The 19,298-nt window shown below is 38.3% G+C and overlaps 1 protein-coding gene across 3 annotated transcripts in view; it reads left to right on the top strand.

Moving 5' to 3' along the window:
• Positions 1 to 19,298, top strand: part of CDK14 (cyclin dependent kinase 14) — a 593,024-nt gene that overhangs the window by 115,975 nt on the left and 457,751 nt on the right. Inside the window, exon 1 of one of the 3 annotated variants that reach the window (XM_007452056.1) lies at positions 9,183 to 9,365. The exons of the other annotated variants lie outside the window; for them this stretch is intronic. Within the exon in view, the coding sequence (XP_007452118.1) occupies positions 9,183 to 9,365 (183 nt within the window). Of the gene's footprint in view, positions 1 to 9,182; positions 9,366 to 19,298 lie in introns of those variants that run through there. 3 annotated transcript variants of the gene reach the window in all.

Here is a 19,298-nt window from a genome sequence, read left to right on the forward strand (position 1 = left end):
TAAAGTGTTTGGTTAAGTGGTTGAATTTCATGGAATAGTGCAAAGGCACAGTGTAATCCACAACAGAAATAGAAGTACTGGAGAAGAATCAATAGGAACTGATGGACCTAAGAAGTGAATGAGCAAATGAGCCTAACAGCCCACAGCTGATACAGAATGAAATGCCCAGGTTGATCTGAACCAAGAGAACCAGACCTCAGGCAGAGTCGGAGCCCCAGGATAAAGGATTGTCTGTGATGCCTAAAGGCTTAGTACCTGGTCCCTCTAAATATACGTTATCCTTATCCCTGGGTTGTAAAAGCCTCTGTTTTACTGGACACAATTCTAAGCAGTTTGTACACGAGTTAGCCTCACAACCACCTCTAAAGTATACAAACTATTATCATCCGCATAAGTTTCTTGCCCAAGACCTGGTTTGTCTGCTTCTTGAGCTCATGTTCTCCATCTAGCTGTTCTGCAGCTTTTGTTGAAATTATGCTTCAGTGTGTCTGTTTTTATGGTTTCATCTATGATGCTGTCTCTTTTGACCTTATTAAACCTGTTTTATCTCTCAGAGGTCTGAATTAAAGGGCCTGTGGTTGATCTGAGAGGAAATATTTGAACCGGGGTGGATAGCCACCTGGTTGTTGTTCCTTAAAGTCAGGTGGTCCTGCCGATGCCGTAGTTACTCTTTGCCCATAGAAGGAACTAATTGTGATGGGGTCAGTCAAGAAGTATGAACTGAATTAATTATTTTTAAAAAACTTTTATATGGATTGAGTCTTCCTTGAATGATTAGGAGAAACAGTGACTATTGAGGGAATCAGGTGCTTCAGGGGAGGATTGATAAAACTAAGTTGATCGATTTGGCCTTTGTATTTCAATAAGTAAAACCCCACCTTCCCTAAACTAGAATCAATATTGGAGAGAGGAGTGATAAGTAAAGATGATCTCTCAGTTCCCTGTGACTCGCTGTTGCAACAATTGTCAAAGCTCAGTTTCCCTTAAGCAATATGAAGAAAGAGTTTGGTTGTCTGTGTCCAGGGTAACTAGGAAAAAAACACATCTTTGAGCCGTATGGGCAGGCAGTGTACATGGAGTCCCTGGAGTCCATCCAAATAATCTTCCACCAGAGGGTAGAAAAGAACCATTGTTCATGAGGGTTCAACTCATGGAAATTGTTCAACTCTTCTAGGCTGTGCTCCTGCAATATTACAAAGGTTCTTTGTTAAATTATCAAATTACATCCAAATATCGATAACAATTATTATGCTACGAATGGTCTTTGCTGGTCTTTGGATACGCATTTCCCCCCAACATCTTACCTATTGAATTCTTTGTGACTCAGAATTTGATTATCTAAAATGAAAGTCTTCCAGTGTTGCTTGATCCATCATTCAGAGGCCTCCCTCTCTCTGAGGTCTCCCTCATTCTGAACTCCCATAGTATTTTACTTCTTCTTTGGCAATTACTTCTTGTATTATATTTGTTTGTGTAAGTATCTGTGAGAGTATCAGTTGTGTCTCATTCATCTTGATATCCCCCATAATGCTTAATATCAAGTTCAATAAATGGTTGGTAAATGAACTGAACATGAAAAAAAATCCTTTGGTAATGAGATACAGAAAATGTAGTTTACTTTATGTCTTCTTAACAGTTTCTTTACATACTCCATCAGTCCCTAGTGTATTTTTGTGGCTTTTTCCAAAATCCCCTTGCTGTTAGTTCTTTAATTTTTAATAACCCTCTTTCCTTCATGGCCAGAAATCTTTAAAGCCAGTGTTGGTGTAACAAAGTGATTTCCCTTTCATAATTCCTATGACATTTCTTAGCTACTTATGGGTGCCATCAGTTTATAAGTGGTATCTACAAGGCCAAGTCAGTTTATTTCCCTCTAGGTGCTATGCCTAAAATTTGAATACATGCTATCATAGCAACTTGGATGCCAGATTAAAGTAATTGGTCCAAGCATTCAGGCATCCTCCAGGTGCAGATAACTGATTAATAGGTCATGCTCCATGACTTATGGCAGTTATATAAATTCCCCTGTAAATTATAAGAATAAATAAATAATTTTAATATATGATAATTTAGTAAAAATTTATAGAATATTATATATAGTAGGTTTGTGAGGTAGCTTTGTGAAACCTTTAACTACTATTAAACCCTCCTTTCCTGCCATCATATAAGTCAAAATCAACCTTAAATCCTCTTTTCTTAGATTTTAAAACAACACATCTATTGTTACTTAGCTCTAGCTCTGACATTAGTGCTTCACAGTAGCTCTGCATCCTTTTGTACATGTATTTTCATGTGTACCAACACTAGCACTCTGGGTTACAAATAACTGAAAATCAACTTGAAGTCACTAAGAAAAAATTGGAATTTATTGGGAGGATAATGTGACAGAATAGAAACAAGAACTTGACAGCCACGCTTTAGAAAGTCAGGCAACCAGGCAGTTGGTCCTCAAGGGCTAGGACCAGGGATCCCATGTTATCTGTGCTGTCTTTCTTACCCTCATCTTTACTCTTAGTACTTGGTAGTTCAGGATCCCTGTCCAGTTTCTCTACAGAGCTAGAGACACTTGCTTCTAAGCTGGTGTTTTCTCTGTTTTGCCACCATCAGGGGTGCAGAGGTGGGGTGCAGTTCTGGTTGGAAACGTCCCAGGGAATGACTGGCCTACGTTGGATCCCTTGTCTGCTCCGAGACAGGGCTCAGCCCTCCCTAGACTGTGGTGGATGGCATCAGGGGAGGAGTCATTCCAGGCAAAGAGAAAAGATGTGTTGACCATTCAGAACAATTGGTGCTACTTCTTTTTAGAAACAGGAACCTATCTTAGTTTAATAACCACTCAAGAAGAACATTTCACTAGGAGTAGTAGAAAGGATTCAACCAATATTTGTGTGCTGCTGTTGTCACTGTTTTACTGGATACAAAATGAGTGTAGGGGGAAGTTAAAGCATTTCATAGCTGTTAATATCCCTGTTACTTATGCATTTTTGCAGCAAACCTCATCCTCTGTTGCACCAGTGAGATTGGACTGGTTATATGGTCTCATGATGATTCTTCCTTAGACAAATGATCACTTTGGTTTGCTTTCTCTTCTTTGAGGGTGGTGTCCATGTGGTTTCTGAATTATCTGAACTATAGCTGTATTGGCTTGAAATGGCAAATACTAAGACATTTTCTACAGGAAAGTTAATTAGATTACATAGGAGCACATATTTTCATTTTAATTGTGAGTTTCTTCAGTTGGTTATCTTTTCATTGTCATGAGTGTTTATTGTTGAATGTACAGCATTGTTATCCATTGTTTCCCATGGTCCAGCATCCTATTTCATTTTATTTCTTAAGTGTGTAGATGAGACAAAGGGAGCAAATTATTTAATGAATACTTTTTGTTTTAATATTTTAAAGTACTTACTAGATCAGTGGTAGGGTATTTCTAGATTTAAAAATGCAAAACATAATTTAAAAAAAGTATTCATTGAAGTTATTTCTGTATGTCTATTTGGCAAGCTCTTTTAAGAAAGTTTTCTTCCTTTTGGGATTTTTCTGATTTTCTAACCAAGTGAAATTTTAGAAAGCTGGAATAAAGTCCCTAAAAGCAATAAAGCTGACTTATAACCCTGAACTAGAAAACTTGTTCTCTTCTTTTTATGGTTAACTAAAAAATTTGGAGAAGTTTAAAAAAAAAAAAAAAAAAAAAAAAAAAAAAGAGAGACTTAGCTCCTTAAGAAGCTTCAGATAATCATGGATTTGTAGTCTCTGTCCTTAGTGGAATCTTGACATCATGAAGAGAGAAAACCCTCACATCTTTTCTCAGTGCCTTTGCCTTTCTTCTTGCTGCTACCTGAGGATTTTGTGTCGGCCTCTGAAATCTTGTAATTTAATTCACATTTGTCAGAACATATACGTTGTACATATTTGGAACTCTCTGATACTGTCCCTTTGTGAATGCGGTCATAGTAAAATCTCTTTTACATCTGGGTTCCTCTGCTCCATTTCACACCACATCAAAATCCTGTTATGTTTCTGCTTGTGTGTTAATAGAAAAAACTATAGTGGGCCATGTAAATGCCCATGCTTTTTATATATCACCTTAATAATTATTGAGTACATAAATGTGTATGTATATGTATGTAGAAGCCATGTATTATATGTTTTAGTGCAAATACAAGTCTTATGTGACAGGGATTGGAAAAGAAGCAAAGACTGAGATGCAAACAGGTTGTTACCCAGGGTAATTCAGGACATACAACCAGGAAACACAACATACAGGAAGGAGGAAAATTGTTCCCTAAAAAGAATTAGGCTGAAACCTTGAATAGAAGCAGAACTGTGATCAAATATACGATTTTTGGAATATAGGCAAAAATAAGGCCTGTCTTTTAATTATTGTAACCTGCATCTATCTGTTTCTGTTCTTAGATTCATGATTCTCAACCTTCCATGCCACTTTTTAACAAACACAATCTAAAGCTCCCCTTCTCTATTTTTGGACTTTTAATTTCCAACCTAGAATGAAGTTCATAACTGAACTTTTTTCACCTGGACATGTTTTCTGCAGTTCACAGGGATCAGCACAGGATTTATCTCTAGCCAAGAAACATTTATAGTGCATCTATTGTATGCAGGACCTAATATCAGCACTGTAGGGAATGCAGAGATGAAGAGGATATGGCCTGTGTGGGTGTGTTTGTAAGGATTTTTTTTTTTTTTTTATTAGTGCTCTGGATGCATGGGTTTTGAATGGTCTGCCCTCAGTCTTATTTTCCCAGTAAATTACCTTGCTTTCAGGGTGCAATTTAATAGAATGCAACATTTTTCAGGAACAGATATATTGGTTGATAGAATTATTCATATTTACTGATAAAATTAGTTCATTTTTTTCCCTCCAGAATCTAGAAAACACTGAAAATTGTGTAATGTTAAGAAGAAAATCCCAAAGTTTCCATGAAATGCCATGAATGACATGTGGATGTTTTTGGTATGTGGTTAGGAAATGGCTTTTAAACATGAAATTCAAACTCCTCCAGAATTTCACAGTGTTTTGAGAAATTTGTTTTTTAATTGAAGTATAGTTGATATACAATGTTGTATTAGTTTCAGGTGTACAGCAAAGTGATTCAGTTATACATACATACATATCGATTTTTTTCAGATTCTTTTCCTTTATAGGTTATTACAAAATATTGAGTATAGTTCCCTGTGACATGCAGTAGGTCCTTGTTGGTTATCTATTTTATATATAATAGTGTATATATGTTAATCCCAAACTCCTAATTTATCCCTCCCCATCTTCCCCTTTGCTAACCATAAGTTTGTTTTCTGTGTCTGTGGGTCTATTTCTGTTTTGTATGTAAATTCACTTGTATCATTTTTTGTTTCAGATTCCACACATAAGCAGTATCATATGATATTTGTCTTTGTGTGGCTTACTTCACTTAGTATGATCATCTTGAGGTCCATCAGTGTTACTGCAAATGGATTATTTCATTCTTTTTTACGGCTGAGTAGTATTCCATTTTATATATATATATATGTATGTATGTATATCACATCTTCTTTATCCATTCATCTGTTGATGGACGTTTAGGTTGCTCCCATGTCTTGGCTATTGTAAATAGTGCAGCAGTGAACATTGGGGTGCATGTGTCTTTTCGAATTATGTTTTTCTCTGGATATATGCCCAGGAGTGGGATTGCGGGATCATATGGTAGCTCTGTTTTTAGTTTTTTTAAGGAACCTCTAAACTGTTTTCTATAGTGGCTGTACCAATTTATAGTCCCACCAACAATGTGTAGGGTTCCTTTTTCTCTGCACCCCCTCCAACATTTATTATTTTTAGACTCTTTGATGTTGGCCATTTTGACTGGTGTGAGATGATACCTCATTGTAGTTTTGATTTGCATTTCTCTAATAATTAGCAATGTTGAGCATCTTTTCATGTGCCTTTTGGCCATCCATATGTCTTCTTTGGAGAAATGTCTGTTTAGATCTTCTGCCCATTTTTTGATTGGGTTGTTTGGTTTTTTATGATACTGAGTTGTATGAGCTATTGTGTATTTTGGAGATTAATCCCTTGTCAGTCACATCATTTGAGAAAGCATTTTAAGTGAATAACATTTCTCTGAATATATGGGAATATAAGTAATGACTGACACCAGCGGAGAAAAATTAAGTTAAAATTTTTAGGGCTTATTAAAAAATTAGGGTTTAGGTTTACTAAAACATTATGAATATTTAAAAATCAATCATGGGCTTCCCTGGTGGTGCAGTGGTTGAGAGTCCACCTGCGGATGCAGGGGACATGGGTTCGTGCCCCTGTCCGGGAAGATCCCACATGCCGTGGAGCGGTTGGGCCCGTGAGCCATGGCCGCTGGGCCTGCGTGTCCGGAGCATGTGCTCCGCAACGGGAGAGGCCACAGCAGTGAGAGGGCCGCGTACCGCAAAAAAAAAAAAAAAAAATCAATCATAATGTAAACATTTCACTGTAAAAGTTTACAATCAGAAGAAATTGCTAGGGTTACATGGAACTATTATAATTTGAAATTGAACCGCTTGGGGAAATTTCAATCTTTTCTCTATCACTTTCCAAAATAAAATAAAATATATTCCCTCCTTTAAAGATTTAACGAAATTAATTCATAACGTAGGTGACTTATTGTATTAAATGTATATGTATAAAGTAGCCTTTTCTCTTACCCCTTTCCTAATCTTTGAAAAGTTTTCTTATTTAATGTTTTCTTGTCTTTTTTCAGTTAAAAAAAAAAAAAAGCCCTTCTCTATCCCTTTTTCCAAGTACTTTTTTCCCTAGGTTTAGTTTTCTTTGGCCCCATCTGTCTGTGAAGGTCAGACATCTGGCAGCCTCATATGTCTGAGATAGCTCCATGTAGGTTGATAGGAAACAAAGGGTTTCTGCACAGATGAGAAGTACCACAAAGCCTGTATGGTAAAGCCGTGGTCATTGGGTGCCTAGGCTAGTATTTCTCCACTCAGGAGAAAGGTCCTAGTTCTGCTTTGAACCCACCATTTGACTCAGACCTTTATTCACACAGTCTTCTAATCAGCCTGTTTATCTAGGTCGCCCAGGACAGGGATGGTTGAAGCTGTGGCAAGACTGAGAAGGGTGTGGTGGTGTTAGAAGGAAGTGGCACATTTACAGCCATAAGAATGAAAGACTGAAGGCAAAGAGAGGCTGGACCACCACAATGAAGTGAAGGAACTCACATATGTTGGTTATTGAGATTAGGAGACAGTGGTCCTGTATACCCGCCTTTAGACCCTCATGGTTGTCACTGATATTCGTAATTGACTCCATCATCAGTTGAAGATTAGATGTTATTTATTATAAGCCATTTAAAATGTCAGAGAAGTGCATAATACTTTTTAGAATTAAAAAAAAATTATAAAAGCAGGCATTTCAAGGGATCAAGTTTTGTTTACTTGCAAAAATGAGCGAAGTAGATGTTAGTATCTAGTATTTTTGTCAGTTTCTTTCCCATCTTCTCTATATCCACTGAGATGGTGTTTTTACAAAAGACTTCTTGTCTCTTCTCTTTGAAGATGGACCCCTTATTTTAATCTCTACTATTGTTCTTCTGTGGTGTGGTTTTATATACATCTCAATGTCCCCTAATAAAGATATTCTTTTCTTTTTTAATTTATTTATTTAATTTATTTATTTTCAGCTGCGTTGGGTCTTTGTTGCCGTGCACGGGCTTCCTCTAGTTTCAGCGAGTGGCGGCTACTCTTCATTGTGGTGTGCGGGCTTCTCATTGTGGTGGCTTCTCTTGTTGTGGAGCACGGGCTCTAGGCGCATGGGCTTCAGTAGTTGTGGCACTCAGCCTTAGTAGTTGTGGCTCGTGGGCTCTAGAGCGCAGGCTCAGTAGTTGTGGTGCACAGGCCTAGTTGCTCCGTGGCATGTGGGATCTTCCCGGACCAGGGCTCGAACCCATATGCCCTGCATTGGCAGGCGGATTCTCAACCACTGTTCCACCAGGGAAGCCCAAGATATTCTTAATAGCAGTAGATGGGAAAGCTTCTAAGACATGAACATAGTGATTATTTCCCACAGCTTCACCCTCAGCCTCTATCTTTACTTCTGTCCTATGGTCAAACTTCTTGTATAATTCTATACATTTGTCGACACTGTTTTTTCCCCACGCATTCTTCTCACACATTTCTCAAGCTCCCCACCCATTTCCACTCTACAGGAGTCCACAGAATTTGTTTGAACTACTATCATCAGCAGATGCTCCTAATATTTATGTATATAACAAGTACTGAGGGCTGAGCTTTTGTGTTGCAGAAAAAAATAAAGTTCAGTATCTTCCCAGTGGCATTCAAAAGGTTAAAATGAAGATGGTTTGGAAATAGGGGAATGCGGGAGATGATTCCCTTAAACCAATTATGATGTGAAAGGAAAGCGCTTTTCCTTGAGATTTCTGATTATAAGTATGCACCTAGTCCTGGGAGCTAAAGGAATATTTGACACCGTAGTTACCTCTTCTTGTACTTAATTTCTTAATTAAATGAATATCTATGAGGTCATATTTCATGCCTGACATTTTTGATATCTTGCCTAATGTATTTTTCAGTTGTATCCTTATGTCTTAATCTAATTTGTGCCCTTTTGTGATTCTGTTCTCTAAGGATAGGAAATAGCTTTAAGCAAGGATGAATTGTAGATCAACCACTCTCCTGTAGGGGCCGCTATGGGAGTAGCAATTTGGCATCCTTCCTTGCCACCCAGCACCGTGTGGTATGACTTGACACAATTAGCCTAAGGATTGTGAGTTCTGGTTTGTGTTGATAATTTACTTTTGAGGGTGATATGAGCTCTAACTCCATCAAGAATTCTGCAGGCTCATAACTGTATTTTTATCACTTTGGTTCCGTAAATGCTACACCTGTGCTTTTTTTTTTTTTAACCTCACTTATTTGGTGCATGGTTATTTTAGAGTTCTCATCATGCCCCATTTGCATATGAGAAATCTATGCACACAGACATATTAAACCATTTTAGTGGCTTTGTAGCACGAATGATGGTATCCTAAACTTGGCCTTCTATAGGACCTCAGATTACTGTTTAATGGGGTTGTCACTCAAGACACTTACTGGCTTTCGCCAGTGCTTTTAAAAAATTGAATTGAGCATGATGAGGTGCATCCCCTTGATTAAATGTTTTTCCTCCTATGCAATCACCATTAGCTGTTTGGCTCCCATTCTGTATTCTTTTGAAGGAGCCCTGCATTACAAATCAATATCTTTCTGAAGGGACAGTGTGTCATGAATTGCCTGGACAGCATATGCATGGTTACTTTGGCTGCAATGTTGCTGCAGAGCCTGGTTACACTGCCTTCCTGGGAACTCCAGAGGCAAGTCCATCGTGTTTGGAGAAAAAGAAAAAAGATTCTTTTGGGAAAAAATTGAACTGTTAAAGCTATTGATACTGAATGTTAGCATGTCCTTTGTGTTCTTCTGAACCATATTTGGTCTTATTCCATGGAGATTAGCTTCTGTAGGTGGTTTCTGGGTGAATTTTTTTTTTTTTTTTTTTTTTTTTTTTTTTTTTTTTTCCCCTTGCTTCCCCCTTTCTTGGTTGTAGTACGGCCGTACCATTTCAGCTTGCTAGTGCAGAAAGATGTGAATTCAGTTGCTGTATGGGCCTGGTCTGGTGCAAACACATTGCTAGAGACATGTTAAAGAGTTCCAGGTGATTCGAGCCTGAGAGAGACAACAGCAAAACGGTAAGACCGAGCATGCTTAAAATCAGAGCAGGGGTTTTAATTTGGAGCATCTCAGCAAGACTGAATCCTGACTCACTCATTTACAACTTGAAAAGGATTCATTTTGTGCATGTCATTTTACTCACCCCCTTCTATTTAACTGCTCAAAACATCACAGATTGATCAAGGGGCTATTTAAACTAAAGATCTGACAGGAGGTTACCCACGGAAGAGTCTCTTGAGGTTCCCGAGGCTGCTGCTTGTAGTTTGTAAACACCAGTAGCAGCGATAAGATGAAGAAAAGGTTTGCGACTGTGCTTCTTTTCCATAGCTGAATCTTATTTCTTCTGAGATTCGTCTTATTTATTATAGCTTAAAGAGATCTGACAGATTGTTTTGCCTGGCTATGCTTGGCCGAATGCCCTCTGAGTCAAGCCAGTGAAGGACGGGATACGACTTTTCTCATTTGGGTAAACTGATGTCCATGAATTAGCTGGACTGGCTCTGAGCGCAATAAACATCTCTAATATATTAGGGATCTGGGGCTTCCTCCCTGCTTCTCCTTCCCCCTCCCTTCTGGCACAGAAAGGCACCTGCTTTAAGTGTGTGCTGCCTGGCAGAGGTCAGTGTGCTGGTATTTTGTATCATTACACCTGTAGTGGTTAGGCTTTCATGTACAGAAGTGATAATCCTTCATGCAGTTCTGCTTGAAGTGCTGACTCTAAGAGTGGACTGTTAGTGTTTTGTATGCTAGTGGAGAACTCCTGCATGCATGAAGGACTGGGGCAGCAGACAGCCTCCTCCAAAATTATGCTTACCTGCTCGCGGAGAAGATAACAGTTGAGAGACAGAAATGTAAACCTTGATATCTGCAGAGGGTGAATTCCTTATTTCCTTTGTTAATGGGCACACTGTGTTGGGGTTGGAGGTGGTTGAAGTTGAAGGACATGTTTTAATATTGTTCAAAGTGAGACTACTACATTACGTGGTCCTGGTGAGTTTATAAGGATCTGTCTATTATATAGGTACTAATGTTAAGGATGTCAGCATTTGATTTCTTTTTTTGCTTTAAAAATATTCTTCTTATGTATACTAGAACTGAGTACTTCGTGTAAAATGTAAATGATGTAGCTAGTGAATATTAGTTGAGAAAAGCATCAGTAACTTGATGTGGCATGTTGGCCACAAGCCAGTTGTATATAATTTTGTGACATAAGTATTTTTAAGAAAGAACTCCTGATTACTTGATAGGCTAATTGAGAGAAATATTGATAATGTTTGGGTTCACTAGAATTTTTTTGGAGGAGTGAAGGAGCCTTAAATATTTTTCTGTATTCACTCAACTATTTATTGTAAAGGTTGGACATTGATTTTAGGGAATGAATATTTGGATTTTCTTCCAAAGAGAGTTCAAATTTTCTTTTATTTTGACCATTTACTATTTCCTAAAAAATCAAGATGATCTATAAACTATTCTTTTCTATACTTCAATTGTTCCTTAAAAAAACAAACTTTTTTTCTACTCAGAAGATGATGTGCCGTGCGTTTGCTGTTTCTTTTCCTGAGAGTGATGTTTCTGGCTATTTATATTTTTACCTTCACTTTGTGTAAGCTGTGAGGTTTATTTTTTTCACCCTGTGACAAAAGGAGTTGTACATTTGCAAAAAGTAAGTAATTTTTAAAAAGGGGTAGTAGAGCATTAATATGACATTGATTTTACAGTCAGGTTTTTATTCCTCATTGTGCAAACACTCATCTACTCTAAGACATCATAAGATGTGCTGTGAAGGAAGTATAGATGAAATAGATATACTCCCTTCCCTGAAGGAGCTTAGATGTAGTAGCTTTGGTATTTTTCTCAGGAATATGCCCCATTATATTTTCTCATGAATAAGTAATTTGATGTTTTTTATATTTTCCTCAGGAGACTCCTTCCTCTATTTTCTTTTAATCATTTATTTATTAAACAAACATTTATGGAGAGTCTACTGTGTAACAGTGTAACTACTGTGTAACAGTAAGTAAAACATAGCTGGTCCCTGCCCTCATAAAACTTACAATCTACTTATTTTTAAAATATTTCAAGAAGAATTTGGAGGCAAGTTTTTTTCATTTTGGGCAATTATGAAACAGACACTATATGCTTAGATTTTTTCCATTTTAAAAATGGTGGTATAAAATATACATAACACAAAATTTTCCATTTTAACCATTTTTAGGTATATAATTTATTGGCATAAGTACATTCACAGTGTTTGGCTACCATCATCGCTGCCCACCTGCAGAACTTTTCATCATCCCTAATAGAAATTCTGTGTCCATTAAATGATAACTCCCCATTCTCCATCTCCCCAGCCCCTGGCAATCTCTCCAGTCTACTTTCTGGGTCTAAGAATTTGCCTCTTCTTGGTATCTCATATCATATCAAGTGGAATCATACAGTATTTGTCCTTTTGTGTTTGGTTTATTTCATTCAGCATGTTTTCAAGGTTCATCCATGTTGTACCATGTATCAGAATTTCATTCCTTTTTAATGTATGCTTTGATTTTTTTATATGGAAAACACAGCAGTTCCCCACCCCCCTTATGATTTCACTGAATCAAGTTCCCATATGGACCTCTATGGACATCTAATAAATACGGATAATTTAGAGATACTAAAAATAAAAGTCTAGGGGGAAGAGCAAGGAATGAAGAATAGAAATGCACTGAGGGAATGATCTAAGGATGTATTCATTTGGATTCTTTACATGGGCTAGTAATTGAGCATGGTAATTGGGCTAGTTAGATTTTCATGTCAATTCTTTGCTTATAGAAAGCAACTATCAGCTGAAATATTCAATGGAAGGCTGGACTGTAGCTTTTGTCATTAACATTCAAATTTTACCCACTCTACTTCTAGTCTTTTACTTTATCTAACTTTACAAGCAAAGACTGATCACGTTGAAGTCCTCTTGCAGAATCAGAGACTCTTAGGACTGGGAGGTTTTTCAGCAATTGTGTTATCGGATTGGCTCATCTTCATTTCATTTGGCCAATTGGAGAGCGAGATTCCACTCAGTCTCCTGACGCCAACTGCAAGCCTTCTCTCACTCCCCACTGCTGTTTTCAGTGGACACTCAATCCCCAAATCACAGGTATCCTCTGACTTAGAGGGGAGTGAGAGAGGGTATTAGCTTGATGCCGTCTTAAGCAGATTTCCATTGGATGAGGTAAGCCTGGCTTCATCAATATAGCATTCTCTTTCTCATATTTCTTCCTGTTGCTGCTTTTAAATCCAGATGGTTTTCTGATAGAAGATCCTTTTTAGAAAGCCAAGTTAAGGCCCTAGAGCTCTCTGTCTATCTATCATTGACTGATTTGATGATTCTTAGATGGGATCAATCAGCAGTTTACATCCACGCCTTTAACATACTATTCAGGAAACACAAACATATGAGAAGAGGAAGATTCAACATGGCAGTGTCTAATGCCTGCAACATCCCATCTTCCCCATCAGCCTGTCCTTCTAAAGAAATCTTTTTGTTTTCTGCCCTTGCCCCACCCCCTAATACTTTGATGTTCAGGCTTGACTTTTGATATGAGGCTGATTGAGAGTCAGCTTAGTCAAAAGCATGTTAAATTTACATGCTGGAAGTGGTGAGCAGGCAGGGAGGATGGGTCAGAAAACCTTAAAACACAGAGCAGTAATTTTGCTCAGTTTTAAAAATGCTTTTCTTTTGCATCAGGAGAAGAAAGAATGAGAGAAGTGTTGCAGATCAGGTCTCTGTTTTCCTTATTTCTCGCAGGATGTAAGTCCCAGGGGAAGGGGAAGACAGCCTCTGGTGGTCAAAAGATTGGGCTTTGTAGTCAGTCTTGGAATAAATCCCATTTCCTGTGCGAATTCTCTGTGTGGTCTTGGACATGTTACTTAACTCTTGTGTGCCTCAATTTAATCATCTGTAAGATTGGGATAATAATAATACCTCATGGGGTTGTTGTAGAGATTAATTGAGAAACTACTTATAAAATATTTTTAATAGTAACTCATAGTAAGAGCTCAATAATAGCTATCATCATCATTGTCATGGTCATCTAGAAATCCTTAATTTCCATCTCTCTTTTCTATCAACTTATATCTTGCCCAAGATTCTTCTCCAGTTTGCTTGTTTACTGAGCATATATGACAATTTCTTAATGTTATTGGGTTTGAGTGGATAAAAGGAGGGTGTGAAAGAATGTTCCAGTATTCTAGTTATCATCTGGCAGGTATGGGAAGGATTATATGTTCTATAGACTTCCTCTTCGGCCCAACTGATACAAGTTTGCCCCAGTGGCTTATTCCACAGCTAAATGAGATCTTGCTAAAGATACAAAGATGACTGTGAAATGCTCCTGGAGGCACTGGGGTTTGTTTTCAGGTGGCAGACAAACAGCAGGGTATGTGTATCCCACTGTTCTGCTCTGTTCACCTTGGATATCTCAGTTAGGATTCACTATTGAATTTTCTCAGTCATAGGAAAGGTTTAAAGAACCAGTCCTCATGGAAGCAGTTAGGACTTTATTATTAATGGATTTCTGTCAAATTTATTATCACTGAAATTTTAGCTCTTTACAATAGATGGACCAGTTGTTAAAGCTACATTGAAAGATACTTCCATTTTCTCCGCACACGTTCTTTGTTCCCTGTGTTTCTCTTCATAAGCTCTGTGTGGTTAGTGACCCATATATGATTCTCTGAAAATTTTAAGAGCTTCAAAAGTCAATCCTATATTGAGTGGTGCCCTATATTTTTCTGAATTCTTTGGTGGGGTTTGCATCTAGATTTATTTTATTAGAATAAAACTATTAAACTTTTAAACTTTCTAACATCACTCTTGACATTAATCACTAAGTTATTTTCCAAGCATTCATAATGCAGTTAAATGTTATTAAAAAGATGGTTATTATAGGTGAGGAGATATAAGTTGTATTTATTTATATGACCATCTGTTTCAGAGTAAGAAGAGAGTACACAATTTTATTTCTCCTTCAGGGAAAGAATTTAAAAATATTTACAATCTTTATTTTAAAATGCTGTTCATGTGGTTACCAGGGGAAAGAAATTCAGGTCTTAATGGATCAGTCAGAACCTCCAGTAGTGTCTTCTTTACAAGTTTCCAGTTTTTAATGTTATTTACCTTCTGGATGCTTTATCTTACATGAGGGACAGAATAGTGAGCTACAGATATTTGAAAGGCATAAACATGAAGGAAGAACTAGGCTACTTTAGTACAAAGACGCTCTGGGTGGTGCAGTGAAACTAGGAACAGAAAACAGAATTGAGAAGGCACCCGAGACTCTTGTTTGCACAGCCTCTGAGACAAATGACAGTTTCTCTTGTCCTCATGATGTTTAAAAAAAAAAAAAAGCCCTCAAACGCTAAGCATATGGGTACAGAAAGCATTCTGGACCATGTTATTGATTTTAAACATCTGTGAATCTAAGTTCAGCCTGATCTGTTTATTGGTTATTAGTGCTCTGACACAGTGGACGTTTTAAAATTGCCCTAGTTAATATTAGTCAGCTCCCCTCCCAGGTTATTTTGTACCTCTGCATGGTGTGGGGTCCTTTGAAAACACCCTGGTTTCTCCTTCTCAGATAGGACCCCAAACAAAACCTAATAAAAAGAAAAGCTATATTTAAACCTGTAAATTCTATGAGAGAGGGGGAAAAGTCCCTATTTGCAGGAACAGACTTGTTCTTTTCTAGAGCAAGAGCTATAAGGGAATATTGTCTTGATGAAGAAACTAATTAACCATGCAGTGTGAGCCACTTTCTGTAGCCCGAGTCTTCTGTTGTGTTGAGAATGGGGATTCCAGTTCCTATTGCAGCTATGGGGATTTCGTAGGTTGGAACAGGCTTTTGCTTTGTGGAATCTCAACAAAGCCACTCCTGTGCTGTGTGTGGGGATTCTCATGTCCTGAGCCCCATTTCTGAGCCCTCTGTTTCTAAATGAGAGGGGGAAGTAATATAGATATCGATTCTAATATTTCACCTCCCAGTATGTTCATTGGGCCATATGATATGACTGCTATCCTCCTGACTCTCTGTTTTTCCATGATGAAATTTTAACCAGCATATGATTATGGATGTCAAGTGAGAATCAGAAAACTCACACATCGTCTTCTTTTTCCCCTTGACTTTTTGGGGATATTTAGTAAGTTTTTAGTGGAAGCAGTGACTGAAAGAGGCCCAGAATTCCACAGAATTGCCCTGTCCTTCTGTTTGGGAGTAGGGGTTCGGGTCCTTGTCCAGACCAGGGTGGGAAATGTTCAGTTATGCCTCACAGGCAAAGGGCTGCTTCTTTTTTTTCCGCCCAAGGGAGGACCTGTTTTACAGTACATGGCACTCTTCATGCATGTAAGTTCCTTTTAAAATTTCATTTCTGGATCCTGAAGTGACTTCCTTTGAATTTTTTTTTCAAAGCTACTACATAAACTCTGGTAAATAAAGAGTAAAGCAAAATTCTGGGTTCACTCCGCCTTAGAATAATTTTGTGGTCATTTTATTTTTATAGATATGGTGGCCCATGGTAAAACAATGCTTCTGTATTAGAAACAAATAAAAGTTTCTATGCAGGAAGTAATGTTACATATGTTATTATAACCTATGTATAGTCTTCTTTCTCTACTCCTCACACACTCCAATCCCATTGCTTTTTAAAAATTCCTGAATATATTGGGGGTAGCTTATTGGAAAATTTTATTTCAGAGTTCAAAATTATATTAAAGAATTATCTGAAATTACCATGATCTTTTGTGGGAAGTTTGAGCAAAAATGCTACCCAAGGAATGTTGAAATGATTATCACTCATGTTGTACCCAGAGACAAACAAATTTTGCCTCTTTCACAATCTCAATTCTTTATTTGACCGTAGTAGCAGAATCTATTATTATTATATGGTTTAGAGCACTGCACCTCAAACTTCAGTGACAAACTTCAGTGATCCCCTGGGATCTTGTTAAAAATGCAGGTTCTGACTCAGTAGGACTGAGGTGAGATGAGGGCTGTGATCCTGGGTGATGACTGTGCTGCTGGTCCAAAGGCAGTCAGGGGTTAAAGAATAATTCCTGATGAAATCCTGATGGCCCAAAATAACTACATTCCAAAAAACCTAAATAGGCCACAACTAACAACAGAGAGAGGGCATTTCAGCCCTTACTGTGAGTATTCATTAAACTTCATGTTAAATTTATCATTATGAAATCATGGAATTTTAATCAGCATATAATTATGGATGCCAAGTGGGAGTGAGAAAATTTCACATATCTTCTTCTTTCTTCCCTTACCTTTTTGGGCTAGTTACTTTTTTTTTTTTTTTTTTCTGTACGCGGGCCTCTCACTGTTGTGGCCTTTCCCATTGTGGAGCACAGGCTCCAGACGCGCAGGCTCAGCGGCCATGGCTTACGGGCCCAGCCGCTCCGCGGCATGTGGGATCCTCCCGGACCGGGGCACAAACCCACGTCCCCTAGCATCGGCAGGCGGACTCTGAACCACTGCGCCACCAGGGAAGCCCATGGGCTAGTTACTTTTTAGTGGAAGTAGTGTAAAATAAAGAACCTAGAGGTCAGTAAATATATGCATCTATCTATGCCAGCCTTTAAGCAAACTGTATCTCTTATATCTAAATCAAGTGTCTCACTATAACAGAAGGGAAAGCAACTAAATAAAATTATTTTAGTAATGCATATTAAAGTATAAGCTCCTGGGAAGACCACCTAAATATTTCATAATAGAATCAGCAAAACAACGATCAAGTCTCTTGGTGATAAGCACTGAAGCCCAGTAAGGTTGTAACAAAACTACAGTCACTGAAGCGGCATAAAGGAATGTGATGTCCTCAAGAGTTCTCCATTCAACTGTGTCCATTAGCTGATGGATTCAGGATTGAATGAAATTAGGTCAGACCCCAAAGAAACCAGTCAGTAGAAAAATAAGCATTTTAAAATTAAATCCCAGTAGTGGACATTGAATGCTGGTAAGTGGGAACAGCTGGTGAAGCCTTTTTGTTGACTGGAAAAGATCTCGGCTCAGAAGGTGCCTCATCGTTACGTAGTTTCTTAGGACTCATTTTTGTAATGGCCCAAGTTTAGTTAAAGGGGAAGGCTTATAATAAGGAAAACAATTCATCTTTGAGTAAATATTACCAGAGCACCCATTTTTGTGCTGCCATTTGAGCTTTGGGAACGTGAAAGAAATGGAAGACGTGGTTTCTGTGCTCTGGTGTTTACAGTCTGGTTGTGGAAATACAAATACATGAGAAGCAGAGCAAGACAAAGACCTCCTCCCACCCCAGCAGATAAACCAAACGCATCAAAACAAACTGCACAGTAGCTTATATGAAAGCACATAAGACAGTGTATATTGAAGTGACGGGTTATGAGGTACAGCCTAAAAACGATGTAGTTCTTAGTGAGGGCTTTTTTGGTTGGGACGGTGACAGTGACATAGGGGCATGACTGGCGTTTAGTAGACAGAACTAGTGTTGCCAGCGTCCCACAGTGTGACTGCTACCCCATGCTGCTCACAAATAATCCCTCAGTCAAAAGGCCCAGGATGTCATCACTGAGAGACAATGCCAGGATTTTAGAGTTAAGGAACACCCGCAGAGGCTGGAGCTCTCAGGAGAAGTGTTTATGGTGTGAACCCGACTGCCTCCTCTCTAAACCCTAAAATCCTAAGGCAAAGGGGAAGTAAAAGGAAGCACAAAGAAGTGAATTTATGTGTCTGGTCTTAGCTCTCTAGTTGCTCTATTTAAAATCATTTACCAGCTGTAAGCTGCTGCCTGGAGTTTGTAATACAACAGTTGAGCTTTGAAAGGCCTGCAGAGCTGTTTACTGCAGCTGTGTCATTTTACAGTTGAAAAGACTGAGACCCAGAGAGTTGAAGTGACTTGTTCTCTGAGTCACTTAGTTCTGACTTAATATGGGCCGCAGGCTTGCCCGTATATTCGCTAATGTTCTGAAGGTGATTTCAGGCAAGATGTTCGTTCTGATAAAACATAGCTATAAGTAAAAGTATATTCAGGCATATATCCCTTTATATACATAGACAACACGTTCTGTTTTTTTTGTTCCATGTAGCTATTCACACTGCCACCTCTGTACACACACACAGACACACACACACGGGTGAGAAAAGAGAAGACTACAACCAAAGAGAGGACAAGATACTTTTAGATCTTGCAGGTTTAGGTTAGAGGTGAAGGCAGCTGTCATGGGTTATGATTCTAGTGGCATTAGAAATTTCTCCTACCCTCGCCTCCTTCATTCCCCACTCCTACCAAAACACCTTGTCCACCTACCCCTGAAAGCTGAATTTCTTTTATAAGGGGTGGAGCTTTTTAATGCTATAATGCTTAAAGTTCAGATAATCCAGGGAGAGGTAATGCTCTGATTTAAGTGTTCACAAACTTGTAAATGACAGATGGTGGCTTTTTAATTGGGAGCAGATTTTGAGAGAAGATATTGAGTAAGAGAGAGCTGTCAGGCCCTCATCAGGTAACAGATGAGGGGAAAACAATTGTAAGAGGTTGTTTCAGTGTCAAGAATTTTGCTGATT

This window comes from Lipotes vexillifer, unplaced genomic scaffold (assembly GCF_000442215.2).
Source record: "Lipotes vexillifer unplaced genomic scaffold, Lipotes_vexillifer_v1.1 scaffold161, whole genome shotgun sequence".
Classification (NCBI taxonomy): domain Eukaryota; kingdom Metazoa; phylum Chordata; class Mammalia; order Artiodactyla; family Lipotidae; genus Lipotes; species Lipotes vexillifer.